The following is a 16,685-nucleotide window of genomic DNA, read 5'->3' as shown; positions in this document are numbered from 1 at the left end:
AAAACATCCAAAAATTTCTTTTAGTAGTTTTATTTGTATATAATTATAAAAACTGAAAAATTAAGTAGATTGTTTTACTCACTTGCAGCTGATCTAAATGAATGAGTACTAACAAATGTTACATTGTAGTGTCACATCTTAAGATTAAAGTTATCTGGCCTAAGTGAATTTTCACTAAAAAATGCTCACAATATTCCATAGAGGTGGAGCTCTGAATCTGTAAAAACAATGTGCCCTACTTCTTTAAGAATTGCCATTTTATTAGCAAAATTAAATTTAAATGTTTAATCAGAATGTTACATAATAACCTGCTTGTCAAAGAGTTTATGGATGACCCTGACCCAGTATGAAGTTCTGATATAAGTTAACCAATCAGAAAGAGACCAAAACTGCTGACGGTTGCAAAGTCCGAACATTTTTGTTTCTAAGCAGCAGCATATAGATCATTATATTTTGCATGTTTCTTGCCTGTGGATTTTGTCTTTATTGGCTTTATAATTTACATTACTATAAAACAGAATATGTTCTATGAGCAAGAAATGCTCATAGAATTTTTACACATATGAAAGGTGTATTTTATATTGAAACATTTAAAAATTAAGTCACAAAAAGCCAATAGTGAGACGCACCTTAAATATTATAAATTACATTCTGGTGTAAAAAAAGTTTTATGATAGTCATTTGCTAGAAGCAGGCTGTGGGGAAAGGAAGTTTGAATTAAGAAGAACTTTAAATAAAATATAAATGTAAACAGGCACTGAGGTATTCATATAATCGGGTTGGACCTATTTGCAAACAAATGTACTCTGGTTAGTATAGAAGTCTGCAGAGGAAAAACAAGATGGGTTATTAATGGAGCCTTAGTTGGGTTAGTAATTAAAGACTTCCTGGATACAGAGATTAACAAGGATGTAAGTTGGTTAATGTGGTGACAAAATACTCCACATGCAGTCAGACTCAGCTTAAAGTTTTTGCTAACAAGCTAGCTTTTAGTTATGGGGTCATTAAAAAGCAATTTCATTTTCAAATTTCTGTTAAATTTGTAAAATGCAACAGCAATCCACCTTGGTGTTCCTCTTTTGACAATTTCTCTGTGTTTGGAGAAGACTGTTTTTTATTCACCAGTCTATTTAGTGAAGAGCTTCTCTTCTTTGTAGCAGAACCTACAAATAATGTTCAAAATTAACAAAAAATAATCTGTCCTTCAAATATATTTTTTTAGTTACAGAAAGCTAAAAAATGTCTTGTATTTAAGAAAAATATAGCACACTACATTTTACTTTTGAAATATTTCTTTATTTCAAAACTATCTGACCAAAATGATATATGTATAATGATGTGACAAAATATAATGTACTTGATAATATAATCATTAGGTATTCCTTATCAAACTGTATACTATTTAAAGAACTCAGGATAAGTTTGTATGCTACTGATTTCTTCCTTACTTTACACTACTGGATTCTACAATTAATCCAGCTATCAAAGAGTCCTTCAGGCAAAAATATTGCTCAAATACAAATTTATATTTTCATTTTGTTTTTCTAACCTGTAGTTAGAATGCAAACCTACATGACCAAGAAGAAAAAAATTTGGAGACAAAATGAGTTATTTGTTGACTGATATTGCAATGTCAGAAATTGAAATAAGCTTCTTAGGTAAGTATTTAGACTAAGAAATTGGCCTATTATATATTAGTCTCTACCTTCACACCATTAAACTACTGTCAAATTTTATGCATAAAAATTCTAGGTCTGTTTAGGAATTATTTCTGACTCAGAGAATTAAAACTCTGAAGTTATGAAGACTAACACACATTCTATAGGACTTAGAGGTAACAATAAAAATACATCAACTATGTAATGTTGCAAAGCTATGGCAAATTATTTGGAAAACTAATAATCAAAAAATGAATACTACACCATGGTGCTGGGCGATATGACGATATATATCGTGGGGACGATAGAAAAGTGTCTATCGTCCTATTTCTCTTCTATCGTTTCTATCGTTTCTAACCTAATTTTATCAATTACTAAAGAAAATATTGCATCAAATAGGCTATGACAAATGAATGATAATGTCTTGTCGCTATGCAATGCATACTCTCTAAGTGATAATCAAGAATAAAAATGAACTTTTTCGCAAAGAAACTCCATCTTGTGGTTTTGTGACAGTTCAGTTAAATGTCACTTCAAAATAAAGTTGCAAAAAAAAGTATGCAATGATATTTTTGTCAAACTTTTCAGAGAATAACTGAAACGATTTACTTTATTGTGGGTGGTATATCGTGATATATATCATTATTGTGATATAAAATAATCCATATCGTGATATATGATTTTTCCATATCGCCCAGCACTACTACACCACAAAGAGATCTCACCTCATTCTGCTATAAAACCGAAGGTGTACAGAAAATTCAAATTCTACAGGATTGTGATCTCAAAAATAATTGGAGAGACTCAAAACTGAAAAAGGCAAATGCTCTTACGTGGCACAGTCAAATTGACAACCTCAATAACAGTCAGTTTTGTTGTGGTACAGTTTGAAAACACTGGTCCACAAGCATTGATGAGCTATAAACTTGAATTAGCTGTAGCAAACGAGCCAAAGATAATACAATAATCAGAAATCTAGTAGATATCAACTCCGTAACACTTGTATCACTAATTTGTTCGTTGATCAAAACAGCTTTGTTTGGTCTAAACAATTAAAGCAAGAAGCATATTTCAGTTTTTGACCTCGGCTAACAAATAATTAACCTTTGTCTTTAAAAATTACTTTTTGAATATGCAATAAAAGTAATAGATTTAGATAAGCTGAAAAAATATAATTTTTATTATAATGAATAATTAGTTTTGCAAAACTACTATAATTATGTGCTGTTAATGTATGTAAAACTGATCCTGCACCTGTCTGTTCCAACTGACTTATTTTGTGAAACTCCTTATGAGGAACAGGGATTTTGTTAATCAATCTGGTTAAGGAAGCACTCCGCTTTTTGGAACCTAGAAATAAAAAGTACTGTGTTATTCTAGAAAACAAGATTCAGAAAATGAAACCAAATTCAACACCACAAAGCAAAACACAAAAAATAGAGATAAATAGCAGCAGCTCTGAGTCGTGTTTTTAGGATTACATACTTTTAACACCAAGATATTATCCAACCATTTTATGATCCCGTTAAAAAACACACTACAGTACAAACCTGTGGACCAGAAACTGACTGTATGACAGACTGTCAATAATATTAAAAGTGGAATTAAACAGTTGTAAGCTGGATGTCAACTTTTGAGTGTAAATTCTGTGGAGAACTGATAAGCACTGATGATGGAAGGAGAAACCAAATCAGAAGAGAGAGATGGAATTTAAAAGGAAATGTTTGGTGCAGAGTATAGTTAAATAAGGAAGTGGACAAATGACCCAACTTGGTTGCCAATGATTTGAACCCATGCTAAGACAACAGAGTGACTAGATGTCTGCTGTGTTGTCAAACAATTTAAAGTAAAAAAAAAAAAAAAGAGACATCTTCTTTGTTGTTTCTTTGTTACTAGCTTAAACTCATTTAGTGGCACTTCAGCCTCCCCAGCATTATTATAAGCAATGAGAACACCATCACAGCGTTCCCGGTGCTCATGCTTACTAATTTTAATATATCTCACACACACACAAAGTTATTTCAGGAATTCAATTCAAAAAGTGAAGCTCATATTATATAGATTCATTACACACAGTGTGATGTATTTCAAAGCATTTATTTCTTTTCATTTTGCTGATCATGGCTTAGAGTAGAGATAATGAAAACTCAAAATTCAGTATCTCAGAAATGTTGAATATTGTTAAAGATTTCTATAAAATAGACTCATGGTGCCACACTGCACTTAGCTAATTAACCCAAAATACCTGCAAAGATGTCCTGAGCCCTTTAAATGGTCTCTCAGTCTGGTTCAGTAGGCCACACAATCATGGGGAAGACTACTGACTTGACAATCATTGACACCCTCCACAAGGAGGGTATGCCACAAAAGGTCATTACTAAAGAAGCCGGCTGTTCACAGAGTGCTGTATCCAAGTATATGTATTTTATGCTGTATCGTGAAAAGCAAGAAGCTGACAGATAAGGGAGTACTGCATGTACCCAAGGATGCAACTTGCAAAGCACATCTTCCTTGAGCTTTGTCAAACTTTTGTCCCTCCACTTAGCCTTCATTCACATAAAGTGGTAGCAAGATTCCTCTGCGTAATAGCAGCCTCAGCACTTACAGTAGCCGTAAAAAAGAACAAGCCAATTTACAATAGCTTACTCACTATGCCATGATTATCAATAAATATTGAAGAATTAAAAAAACAACACACACTGGGCGGCTAATTTGTTTTCTATATCACCATCAAATATCTATTAAATCAGTCAAAACCCTTTTGCGATTTTTGAAAGTATTTAGTTTTTCTACTGTAAAGGGGTTGAGGGGTCAGTACCCTTCCTTGCTTATCAGATACATGCTTCCCTAGATGTACCATTTTGCCAAATTTCAGCATTTGTAAATAAACCGGAAATAGTGAGTGACTCAGTCAACTTTACTGTACATACTATATAGGCAAATATATACAGTACACAGAAATGCATCAACAACACACATACACAATGTAGATTATATACATTATAGCCAGCATAGCAACACTGCTGTATCGTGATGGCAGGATCACACCATGATGATGTCCATGGTTTTATTTACAGCTTTTGTGCTCTTTTGCACTGTTAATTGCTTTAACCTTTTTGGGTTTTTGTGTTACTGCTCCTTCAGAAATGAATTATTTCTCTATAATTGTCTTATTCCCATTAAATAGTTTTATAATGCCCTTTTTCCTGTTTTCTAATTGATTAAGATTGTTTACTGTTCTTTTGTATCTGGAAATGTAGGATATGGTATGAAGAATTTTGGCATCCAATATTAAAAGATAATTGGCAGTTAAGGTTAGAAAGGGGACTGTGTATTTGCACCTTACATTTTTGTTCATTTCTTGGGTGGCCTTGGGAATGGTTTGGGTGCCTGCAGTATGTGCATCTGGAGAATGCCAGATTCTCCATCTCTGACTAAACCTTTTCCAAGTAAGTTTAGACAAACCTTTTGCTACTGTAAAAGTTTCTCTTTAAAAAAGCAATACCATTTCAAATGAAATATTTTAGGTTGTAATGGAAGGATTTTTCTCTGTAAAAAGCAAAGGTAAAATAAAGAGAGGAAGGGAATCAGGAGAGCGGATGGGCGTTGGTCACTCCAGCGCAAAGCCAGCTGGAAAGACTAATGTTTTGGGAAAAACAGCCGGGAATGTTCTAAAGATACAGCCAAGGCTATGTAAGGAGTTGTTTTTCACTTAGAGAGGCTTTTTTCACATGTAAGCATATTACTGTGTCTTCTAGTACTAGGCACTGCTTCAGTCAGTGCCAAGTAGAACAAAAACAATACCGTGTCTCGTGGGAAGGGGTGTGTGCGGAAACTGATCACTTCTGCATACACTGCTTCCACGTAGGCCACTTTTGGGCAAGGACACCTAATTAGTATATCAGGGAAGGTTCCGCCCTCAGTTTCTTTGGAAGCTCAACCGTGGGGAATGTGCACACCTGTTTGGTATTTGGGACCAGGCACGAGTTGATCCTCTGACGAGACATGCGGGCTCCCTCAGTCTACTGGTCTAGGATGATAGCTTTGTTTCTTTTGATATACTGTAAGCATAAGTTTGTTTTTATTACTGTAAGCATAAGTTTGTTCTCATTACTGTAAGCATAAGTTTGTTTCTTTAAATATATTACTGTAAGCATATATTTGTTTCTTTAATCTATCACTACTGCATTATACTGCATTATATGTATTCAAATGTTATAATTGAATAAGTAAATTTTATTGAAGTATCAGACCTCTTCTCTCTGATTTTTGCCCACTTACTCTAAAGAACCCCTTGAACCATTTTCCCAAATCAAAACATAGGTGTTCCTGCTCTTCTTTTGGTTTGTTAATATAAAGATTCTGGATTCAGATATTTTAATGTACACGTTTTTTTGAGTGTTTGTTGTTTTATTAGTACTGTTTTTTTATTTAAGGAAAAGTTTTTTTTTAGTTTTTAATTGATTCTTATATTACCTGAGCAAATTTGTTGAGAGTGTGGGACATATGATGAACTGGCACCACTTTCAGGTTGGTTCCTTCCTTATGCTTGTAGCTACTAGTATAGGTTCTGTCCTCCTCAACACTGGTTTAATTTTTTATATACATACACACACATGGGGGCTTTGCCCCCTGCTCGCTTCGCATGCCCCAAAACCCAAGGTTACTATGCGCCAACAGATTCAAGTCTCTGCCTCTCGCGGTATGAAAAGGGAGGCTGAATGCACCCCAAGGAGAGGTGACCACTCCTCTGACACCCCCTCTTAAACGGTGATACAATGGGAAACACAGATTTTTTTTTTTTTACGTCCTGTTTGCTTGATCAGCAGCTGGCTTGCTGCTGCTGCAGTGCCACATAATCTGCATTTCACACGGCGCACTTCTGTCATATCACCTACAGTGGTGTGAAAAACTATTTGCCCCCTTCCTGATTTCTTATTCTTTTGCATGTTTGTCACACAAAATGTTTCTGATCATCAAACACATTTAACCATTAGTCAAATATAACACAAGTAAACACAAAATGCAGGGAGAAAAAAAATCCAAACCTACATGGCCCTGTGTGAAAAAGCAATTGCCCCCTGAACCTAATAACTGGTTGGGCCACCCTTAGCAGCAATAACTGCAATCAAGCGTTTGCAATAACTTGCAATGAGTCTTTTACAGCACTCTGGAGGAATTTTGGCCCACTCATCTCTGCAGAATTGTTGTAATTCAGCTTTATTTGAGGGTTTTCTAGCATGAACCGCCTTTTTAAGGTCATGCCATAGCATCTCAGTTGGATTCAGGTTAGGACTTTGACTAGGCCACTCCAAAGTCTTCATTTTGTTTTTCTTCAGCCATTCAGAGGTGGATTTGCTGGTGTGTTTTGGGTCATTGTCCTGTTGCAGCACCCAAGATCGCTTCAGCTTGAGTTGACGAACAGATGGCCGGACATTCTCCTTCAGGATTTTTTGGTAGACAGTAGAATTCATGGTTCCATCTATCACAGCAAGCCTTCCAGGTCCTGAAGCAGCAAAACAACCCCAGACCATCACACTACCACCACCATATTTTACTGTTGGTATGATGCTCTTTTTCTGAAATGCTGTGTTCCTTTTACGCCAGATGTAACGGGAAATTTGCCTTCCAAAAAGTTCAACTTTTGTCTCATCAGCCCACAAGGTATTTTCCCAAAAGTCTTGGCAATCATTGAGATGTTTCTTAGCAAAATTGAGACAAGCCCTAATGTTCTTTTTGCTTAACGTGGTTTGCGTCTTGGAAATCTGCCATGCAGGCCGTTTTTGCCCAGTCTCTTTCTTATGGTGGAGTCGTGAACACTGACCTTAATTGAGGCAAGTGAGGCCTGCAGTTCTTTAGATGTTGTCCTGGGGTCTTTTGTGACCTCTCGGATGAGTCGTCTCTGCGCTCTTGGGGTAATTTTGGTCGGCCGGCCATTCCTGGGAAGGTTCACCACTGTTCCATGTTTTGCCATTTGTGGATAATGGCTCTCACTGTGGTTCGCTGGAGTCCCAAAGCTTTAGAAATGGCTTTATAACCTTTACCAGACTGATAGATCTCAATTACTTCTGTTCTCATTTGTTCCTGAATTTCTTTGGATCTTGGCATGATGTCTAGCTTTTGAGGTGCTTTTGGTCTACTCTGTGTCAGGCAGCTCCTATTTAAGTGATTTCTTGATTGAAACAGGTGTGGCAGTAATCAGGCCTGGGGGTGGCTACGGAAATTGAGCTCAGGTGTGATACACCACAGTTAGGTTATTTTTAACAAGGGGCAATTACTTTTCACACAGGGCCATGTAGGTTTGGATTTTTTTTCTCCCTAAATAATAAAAACCATCATTTAAAAACTGCATTTTGTGTTTACTTGTGTTTATATTTGACTAATGGTTAAATGTGTTTGATGATCAGAAACATTTTGTGTGACAAACATGCAAAAGAATAAGAAATCAGGAAGGGGGCAAATAGTTTTTCACACCACTGTATGTCCATATATTTAATTTCTTTTCACTTTTACTTTTTCATCAATATCGCATTTGATTTCGTGTTTGGAATTACATCATGACAACGCAATGTATAACTGCTTTCTTTTTCTCTCTACAAGAAATGTGTCCGACATAACCACACGGGACTTTTCCATATCTCTTTGTATAAGCTCTTGTCGTCTCGCAGGACGTGAAAGTGTCTCTGAGACAATCATGTCTCATCTCCTTCCAAGATTTTTTTTTTTTTTTTAATAACAATTATATATATATATATATATATATATATATATATATATATATATATATATATATATATATATATATATATATACACACACACACACAAATTCAGCATTTCAAGACTGACGTCTCAGGTCTTTGATCTAGGGGCTGGTGCAAGTTATTCCTTGGTTGACTGTTCAGATTTTCCTGAAATGTGCTTCCGCTATGCTCACTGTAGGTGGCTTTTGAAGATTGAAAGCTATGCATTTCTCACCCTTTGCATACCTTTTCTTACAGAAAAACAGTACATAGAACTCCAACCAATCACAGACAAATTCTGCAGAAAAACTATTTTATTTATCAGTTTACTGCTTAATGATATTGATGACAACCTATTCAGGGCCATCTTAACAGCATCATAGGTCCCCAGGCAAAACAGTGCACTGAGGCCTCTGTTTTGATAGCAAAATAGAAACATACATAGGCATCAGAAATATTGTGGGCCCCAATGCTCCTGGGGTTCAGGGTCTGTGCCCATAAGTTAAGATAGCATGGATACCTTTTACTTAACTAAAAATGAACTCATCTCTAAACTGCTCTATGGCTTCAAATTAACCTTTAATTTCTTTTTCTGTGTTGAGGAATACTTTGCTCACCTGCTTATTAGCCACTCACGTGAGGACAAAAAGTGCTTCATGCAGTCAAATCCTTATACCCAATCCTACCTTAAACCAATTAACAATTCTCTTATTCTTCTTTAGCAATCTTTGAATTGGAACACAGATAAATAGATGAGTCTTTCATAAATGGCTATTATTGCAAAACGTAAAATCTGGAATTTACCAAAATTCAGTATGTCAAGTAAACCATGAAAAAACACCTGTTACAATTTCACTTTAGTCAAGCAATTTATCAAATCATTCATCAAACTTCTAAAACCTTAGGATCCAAGTCAGAGAGAGACACAGTCTACGCTAGTAGCAGGCTTGTAACCAAAATATTATAATGTGTAAGTCTATTGTAATGAGCACACGCACACATGTACACACACACAAACTTAAACATACAGGGAATAACATCAATCAGTGAAATTTGAACATCACTGATAAACTAGAGTGCCTAGAGTAAAACCCACAAAAGCATGATTTGAAACTACAAACTCCACACCAATGTGTGACCAGGCCCAATCCCAAATATTACTTCTGCTGGGTTGGGGGTGAATCAGAAAATCTAAAGGCAATATCTGAAGAAAGAACTCCGATACCAGCTTTAAAAACTCTATTAATTATTTACAAACACACCTTGTTTGTATCCTTTGGTTCTGCAGTATATTTAACATGTCATTTGGTCAAATAAAGATGCTTGTACCTCAAAAACATATCCAGGTACAAACAATTCCAGTTTGACATGCTCCCATTCTAGTCTACAATATCATCTCTTTTTTCCATTAACATGTTGAAAAAAGTAAAAAGAATGAGATGCCTAAACTGTAAAATGATTTATTAAGGCTTGTGGATAGTCTGTTATTGATAATTTCAGGAAGCTGTCAATATGACATCTTTTGGCTAAAATGGAAGCACCTGGCTATTCCCCACGAGAAGCTGTGAACTGTTTTCAGGAATATCATTGGTTAATGTGTCCAGGTCAGTGTGTTGCAATTATGATCCCCACACAAAGTAGATGAAAATGAGAGAATGAGCATAAAATACTTGTAATTTCAATGAAACAGTATTATTAAATATGGTATTATACACCAGAGCCATTAATCCCATAAACATATACAATACAAAGATTGTCCATGCCATAATTTTATTCAGAACTGTTGAACAGGACAAATGCTAGGTGATCAAAAACACTTTTGTCAGTAGATATTCTTGACTGAATATTTTACTTCATTAAACAACTCATCTTTATTCCTAATCTTAATTTACTTTAAATAAAATGAAGTTGCTAAACTAGACAAACTCATCTTAAAAGGTCCTTAAAACACAAATACGTTTCATGTGACTAAATATTACAAAAGCACACTACATCACCTTTTAAATTAAGCCAATATCAAACTACTTAAATAATTGTTGCCATCTCCTCTGTGCATTTATGGAATGAACCTAACCTGCTCTGTCTTTCATAAAAAATCTTTAACAAGTGTTGCGCCAACATTCTTTTTAAAATAATGGTTTAAAAGTTGTTTGTAAAGAACTAACAGACCAAAAAATGTGGTACAAGTTAATCACAATAATGTTCTGTAATCAGGAAAAAGGAACCTTTGATGGCTTATCAGTAATCTAGCATTACCTTTAATCTATATAGTATAATCTGAATATACCACCTAAAAAGAAATAAAAATGTACGGATAACAGGAGTCTTTATTAATCTTCAATGATTTTAAATACACTAATTGTAATTTTGTGATACAGATGTGTTTTGTGAATGTTTTTAAAATCAGCAATAAATGAAGATTTCAGTTTCATCCAGACTAATCAGAGGTTAACCGTGCTCACATTTGTGTTCTTAATTTTCTTTGATTCCTTTTAAAGAATATAAAGAAAATGCTAAGTAAATTAAGACAACTAGCAAAAACATTGTTAATTTGGTATAGTACCTTAATTTTAATGAAAGAAACTGAAAACTGATGTTTCTATGAATAATTTCAAATCATTAAGGATTAGCCAGTTGAATTAATACCAAATCAAGCAAAAGATAAGTTTCATCAGAGGCAGCCTTCCAGAATGACCCTAAGCAGAGAATTAAATTAAATATTGTGGCAGCACTGCTGCACAGTTACCATGCTCTCTGCCCTTCTGTCCTTTGTATTAAAACAGCAAATCCATTTTTTACCCCAAATTATTCCTTCACACCTAGATATTAATGAAATTAATTAAAAAAGGTCCTTTATTACTCAGAAAAGAACATTTACTTATTAGATAAATAACTGAAATACCTGTAATTCATGAAATAATACTTACTCTTCTCTGGAGAATTCATGAGTGTAGCAGTAGATGAAGAAAGACGTTTGCTTATTACTGTATCTGTTTGTTTCAAATTAACAGTGGATACTGTAAAAATTAAGGAAATCTGATTATTACATAAAAATAAAACTATAAAAATCATTGTGTTCATGCAACAAAATACTAATTTACCAGCCTTCAACAGATTATACACTTTATATTAACATGCAAATGTTATGTCACTCATAAACCACACGTTTATAGAAAGAGCAAACATAATGCTTAGTATTAGTTAAAAAGCAAGCTTACATAAGATGACAAAGAAAACCAAACATCTACTTTCATTTATGTTTCAAAGTTCTTTAGTTTAATATTTCGAGAGATATTACAATTTAGGTTTACCTATATTTTCCCTTTCATAAAATGTTCTGCTTTACTAATATGCTCATCCATTTTTGATCTACATATCCAATTACTGTTGGCTAGAAGGTGTAATACTGTATACTAGCAGAAAAGCTGGGCAAAAGGTAAAAGCAGTGCTATCTGGGTCACACCAGCAAGGCAATTTAACCAACCAGCGCCCCTCTTAGCTGTGGAAGCACAACAGAGTTCATAAGAGTAACCTAAATCTACATGGACAGAAATTATAGCCTAGGATCAAAAAACACCATGAGGCAAAAATATTACAATCATGGTATTGTCAAAAAAGATACATTTTAACCATACTTAAATGCATTAAAATAAAAAGCAGTGAATAACAAATGCTAAGGGTTAAAAAGAAGAAAATAAAAAGATTGCGCATCTTGAATAAAAATAAACAAAAACACTTCATTTTTTTAGACAATGAGCATTAAAGGTGATTTTATACCACACCATCTAAATTTGCAAACAGTCAGAATGACTATCACATTTTAATAGTTGCAATAATACCTTCTATTCATCCTATGTAATATTTTGAATTTGTCATTATTTATATCTTCTATTAAATACATTTGTTTTTCTTTAAGCCATATTTATAATACTCTGAAATTTCCTTGCAGTTGAAATTAGCAGGTAGGAGTTGTTTGAGGTTAGTAAAGGCACTGCAGAATCCAGTGTTGAAGCAAGCTGAATTTATTACATCGCTATGAATTTTGTTAAGATGGTACTGTCTAATTCTCAAAGTTGTTTTGTTTTTATTTACTTTTCTATGGCACTCCTTTTCTGCCAAAATAACTCATCTTGTCCGAATTGCAATACACAACCCTGAATCAGTACAAAAAAAATCTCAGGAAAATCGTGTAATTATTCATGCACTGAAGTTGACATTTCCAACAAATGAGGAGTGTTAAGTGTTTTAGCAGCTTTTTCCTACTTCATTTGTCTAAAACTTGTTGTGAATTGTCTTGAGAAATAAATCTGACACATCCTTTAGTCAATAATGACACCCCCATTGCCCAGAAGGTAGATGCACCCCTGCAATTCTCACTCCCAATCAATAATTTAACTCATACTACAAAGAAAACAATACCGATATATAAATAAGAATTCAATTAAAAATCTGGTTGCCTTTTATTTTATTCACATATATTTAGTGAATGTGAATTTTAAAATTCTATGCCTGTTTTGTGGCTGTGCTTTTATTGTTATTCAATTAAAACTTTGAATTTCTTTTTGGTTGTAAAATTATCTATTTTACACATTTTATATTATGTAAATTATTTGCAGCTACTGCTAGTACTCAATTATTTATCAGTGTCCCCTAATAACTGATGCTATTGACTAATTAATTTCAAGGAGAAGCACTGAAAGCAGTTATCTTTAAAAAATTTAAAGAAAATTAAACAAGAATTTCAGAAATATTTGGCAAATTAATCAAATTAAGCATTATCTTAAAACGTATTTACTTTAGTTGTATGATTCTTAAACTGAATTGCCAAAAGCCAAACAAACCTAGTTTCTTTTTTAGGTAGTATAACTCAGACTAGCTGAAAATAAATTAAATTTGATAAATAACAAAACAGCAATAATCACTAGAATATGCAGTAGGTTCTCACAATTGAACAACAAGGGAAACAATGTTTATTTGTAAAATGAAATATTAAACTAGGAATCGGACACTAACTGGGCTTCACCATATGATTTGTTAACTGTTCATATGCAAATCAACAAAATACCACATCAGTTTCAAAAGCATAATCAAAATGACATTAATGCATGAAAATTAAAAAAAATAGTTGAAAAATAAATTTAATTTGCAAACAAAAAGTGAGGGGGTATTTCCAGATGTAAAAAATGACAAATATATATGTGAGGTGCACTATGGTTTAAAAGGATAAGTAGAAATCCATATAAATGCATGCATAAAAGTGACTCAAAAATTACATGTGCAATCAATGTTAGTGCCAGATTAGTGCAAAATGCAAGGCTATACGCTTAAATAATTTGCCAGAACCACCTTCACATGTTTTTGAAGGACCAGAAGAAGGGGAAGGTTCATCTAAATGTACAGGTTTGGGAAAGGAAGTTCCTGGATCGCCTATGCAAAAAAGAAATAGAAAGTGTTGTGCAAAACAGCAAACCACAATAAGAACTTAGGACATCATGGTGTATACAACATAATATCTTCATACTTTTTGGTCAAATTCATCAGATACAGTGCTTGCCTATTGATATCTTATTCAATTAAGCAGATGTGGTAAATCAAGTAGATAAATGTATTTGTAAACATAAGCAGCAGTGAAAAACTGAAAAGAAGACACCTTCAACTAATTTAATCTGCACTTGCCCAGTAATGGTAAAACTTACAGCTTGAAACCATTTTCAACAGAATTAAATGAAATTTAAAGGAGGTACACCAATCAGGAATTTTAAGGCTTATACTTATCTTGATACTTTTACTGGTATAGTGTAATAGCTGGTTTGAAAGCATTAGGATGCTATTTAGTTTGAGTTACTTTTATATAATGTACAGCATGATTATCTGGAAGCACATAGCACCGCAGACATTATGAAATAAAATTAAATAAAATACAAAACTACAATTATGTCACACAAAAAGCATCTTGGAATATAAGCTAAATATACAGACATAACTATTACATAAACAGCATTGAAATTAATTGTAAAGAAAAAAGCTTTACAACCTTCTTCAAACTATACATTTTTATTCTGCTGCTTAAACAAACTCACCTATAACTGTAGTTGCCTCCTGGGAAATGTATTTAAATCTCGCCCTCAACCTTGTCATTGTGGTCTTTCCTCCAGACAGCCAGTTTGCTTCAACAACCTCAACACTTTTTGTATTAATTTAACTGTATATTTATTTCTCTATATGCCAAGAATATATAGATTAAAATGACAATCTAAACTGGCCCCATGTGATTAAGTGTCTATAAATGTGTTGAAGCAGACTAGAGCCCTGTCTCTGGAAAGCTCCTGTCTTGTGGCAAAATTTGATGGAACAGACACGGACCATTACAACCTGAAACTAAATACTAGGAAATAAATGAAAGAATGCATATGTGGTTCATGGCCAATAGAGTAAGACGTCATTATAACATAACTCTAATCCAATCCTTTAACACTGGTAAATAATACAGTACCTTATCTGTGAGAATATAGAAAGATGCTAGATTTCAGTCTTATTATATATATTCTGCTGGGTGATGAAATTAACAGTATTTTTGAATGCAGGGCCACCAGAAGAGACATTTAGAGACAAGTTTGATTGCTGGGAATTCAAAATGATATGGTGACAAGCTCAGGACAAAATCATAAATTGAAGAAGCAACACAAAGTGAATGGGTCTTTTTTCTGGGAAATCTGGTGCTAATAATAAATCACATGCTAACTCGTCCAGAAGTTTACCCGCAAAGTCGAACACCAGGAAGTGTAAGGCCACTGTCTTTACTCCATCTCATTTTTGACATCACATACTGCACGCTTCTGGTATAATTTCTTAGCCACATTGTGGCAACCAGACCACAAAGGCTGCATCTATACAAAGCAAAACTACATCAAGAATTATGCTAAAATAATTTCACTTCAAATAATTTTTAAAACCAAAATTAATACTTAACTTGAAATCTGTATATTTAAAAACCTAACATTAACAGGAGAAGGATTCATAACATAGCCCACGACCTAAGACAACGTCTCCTATCCAGTTTAAGGGAGAACTTGCACAGAACCTGGAATGATCCTCAGGACGATATCCTTTCCACTTCACCAAGTATTTCACAGCAGGACTGCATTTCAAGTTCTTCTGTACCATTCATACACATAGCAGGTCCCATCTCTCTATTATAATAAAAAAAAATCCGGGGACGAGAAAAGACTTTTTAGCCTGGGACGAGTCGGGACTTTTTCAGAGAGATACTTTTATGTCCTGTGAGATGAGACTTTGTGCCAAAAGATTTAACCACGTCGGAAATAAAAGACAAACAGTAAATGACAAAGTAGACATCGTAAAGAGATTCAAAAACGTTGGCGCGATACACATGCAGAGCAGGTTAGAGATAAAGTACTAAAATTGGAAAGTCACAAAAAATGATAGTAAAGATCACTTTAGCGCAAACAAATGGAAACTATTACTCTGTGAAATAACAGAACAACTTGTAGATCGTCTAATTCGCGTTGCCATTAGGGAAAAGTAATGTTTCTTTCCAATGAAGAGGCATATCTGTGAGAGTTAAAAGATTTGTCGTTTGGTGATATCGAAAACCAGATACGCGAGCAGCAGAGACGCGAATTGGCTGGTGCATAGCACAGGCCTGGGGGGGTTGGCCTTCTTTCTAATAACATAAGGGCCAATAAAACGTGTTAACAGCTTCTGAAATGGATGCCTCACATGTACTGTATGTCTGGAGAGACAAGCCACACTTTCTGCCCACTCCCTTGGCTGAGAAGCAACCCCACATATGAATGGTTTAATGATGCCTTACTGTTGGCATGACACAGGACTGATGGTAGCGCTCACCTTTTCTTTTCTGTACAAACTTTTTTCCAGAAGCCCCAATCAGAATGGGGATTCATCAGAGAAAATTACTTTACTCCAGTCTTCAGCAGTCCATTTTATGTACCTTTTGCAGAATATCAGGCTGTCCCTGATGTTTTTCTTGAAGAGAAGTGACTTATTTACTGCCCTTCTTGACACCAGGCCATTCTCCAAATGTCTTTGCATCACTGTGCGTGCAGATGAAGTCACACCTGCCTGCTGCCATTCCTGAGAAAGCTCTGCACTGGTGGTGCCCCAACCCCGAGCCATGAATAAAGAATGGTACCAAAACATTCTCGGAAAGCAACTTCTCCCAACCATCCAAGAACAGTTTGGTGACAAACAACGCCTTTTCCAGCATGGTGGAGCACCATGCCATTAAGCAAAAGTGATAACTA

At 34.6% G+C, this 16,685-nt stretch overlaps 1 protein-coding gene across 8 annotated transcripts in view; it reads right to left on the bottom strand.

Annotated features, from left to right (window-relative positions):
• The window catches only part of map7d3 (MAP7 domain containing 3), a 155,817-nt gene that overhangs the window by 76,378 nt on the left and 62,754 nt on the right, over nucleotides 1–16,685 (bottom strand). For 4 of the 8 annotated variants that reach the window (XM_039766188.1, XM_039766189.1, XM_039766192.1 and 1 more), the window contains exons 6-9: nucleotides 13,747–13,827; nucleotides 11,328–11,417; nucleotides 2,913–3,008; nucleotides 1,065–1,163 (exon numbers count right to left, since the gene is read on the bottom strand). In XM_039766188.1, coding sequence (XP_039622122.1) covers nucleotides 1,065–1,163; nucleotides 2,913–3,008; nucleotides 11,328–11,417; nucleotides 13,747–13,827 — 366 coding nt within the window. The remainder of the gene's footprint in view (nucleotides 1–1,064; nucleotides 1,164–2,912; nucleotides 3,009–11,327; nucleotides 11,418–13,746; nucleotides 13,828–16,685) is intronic. The other 4 variants (XM_039766194.1, XM_039766195.1, XM_039766191.1 and 1 more) reach the window with 3 other exon arrangements.

Source organism: Polypterus senegalus, chromosome 10 (assembly GCF_016835505.1).
Source record: "Polypterus senegalus isolate Bchr_013 chromosome 10, ASM1683550v1, whole genome shotgun sequence".
Taxonomy (NCBI): domain Eukaryota; kingdom Metazoa; phylum Chordata; class Cladistia; order Polypteriformes; family Polypteridae; genus Polypterus; species Polypterus senegalus.
Note: the sequence above shows the minus strand (reverse complement) of the source record. Positions and strands in the feature narration are given on the sequence as shown.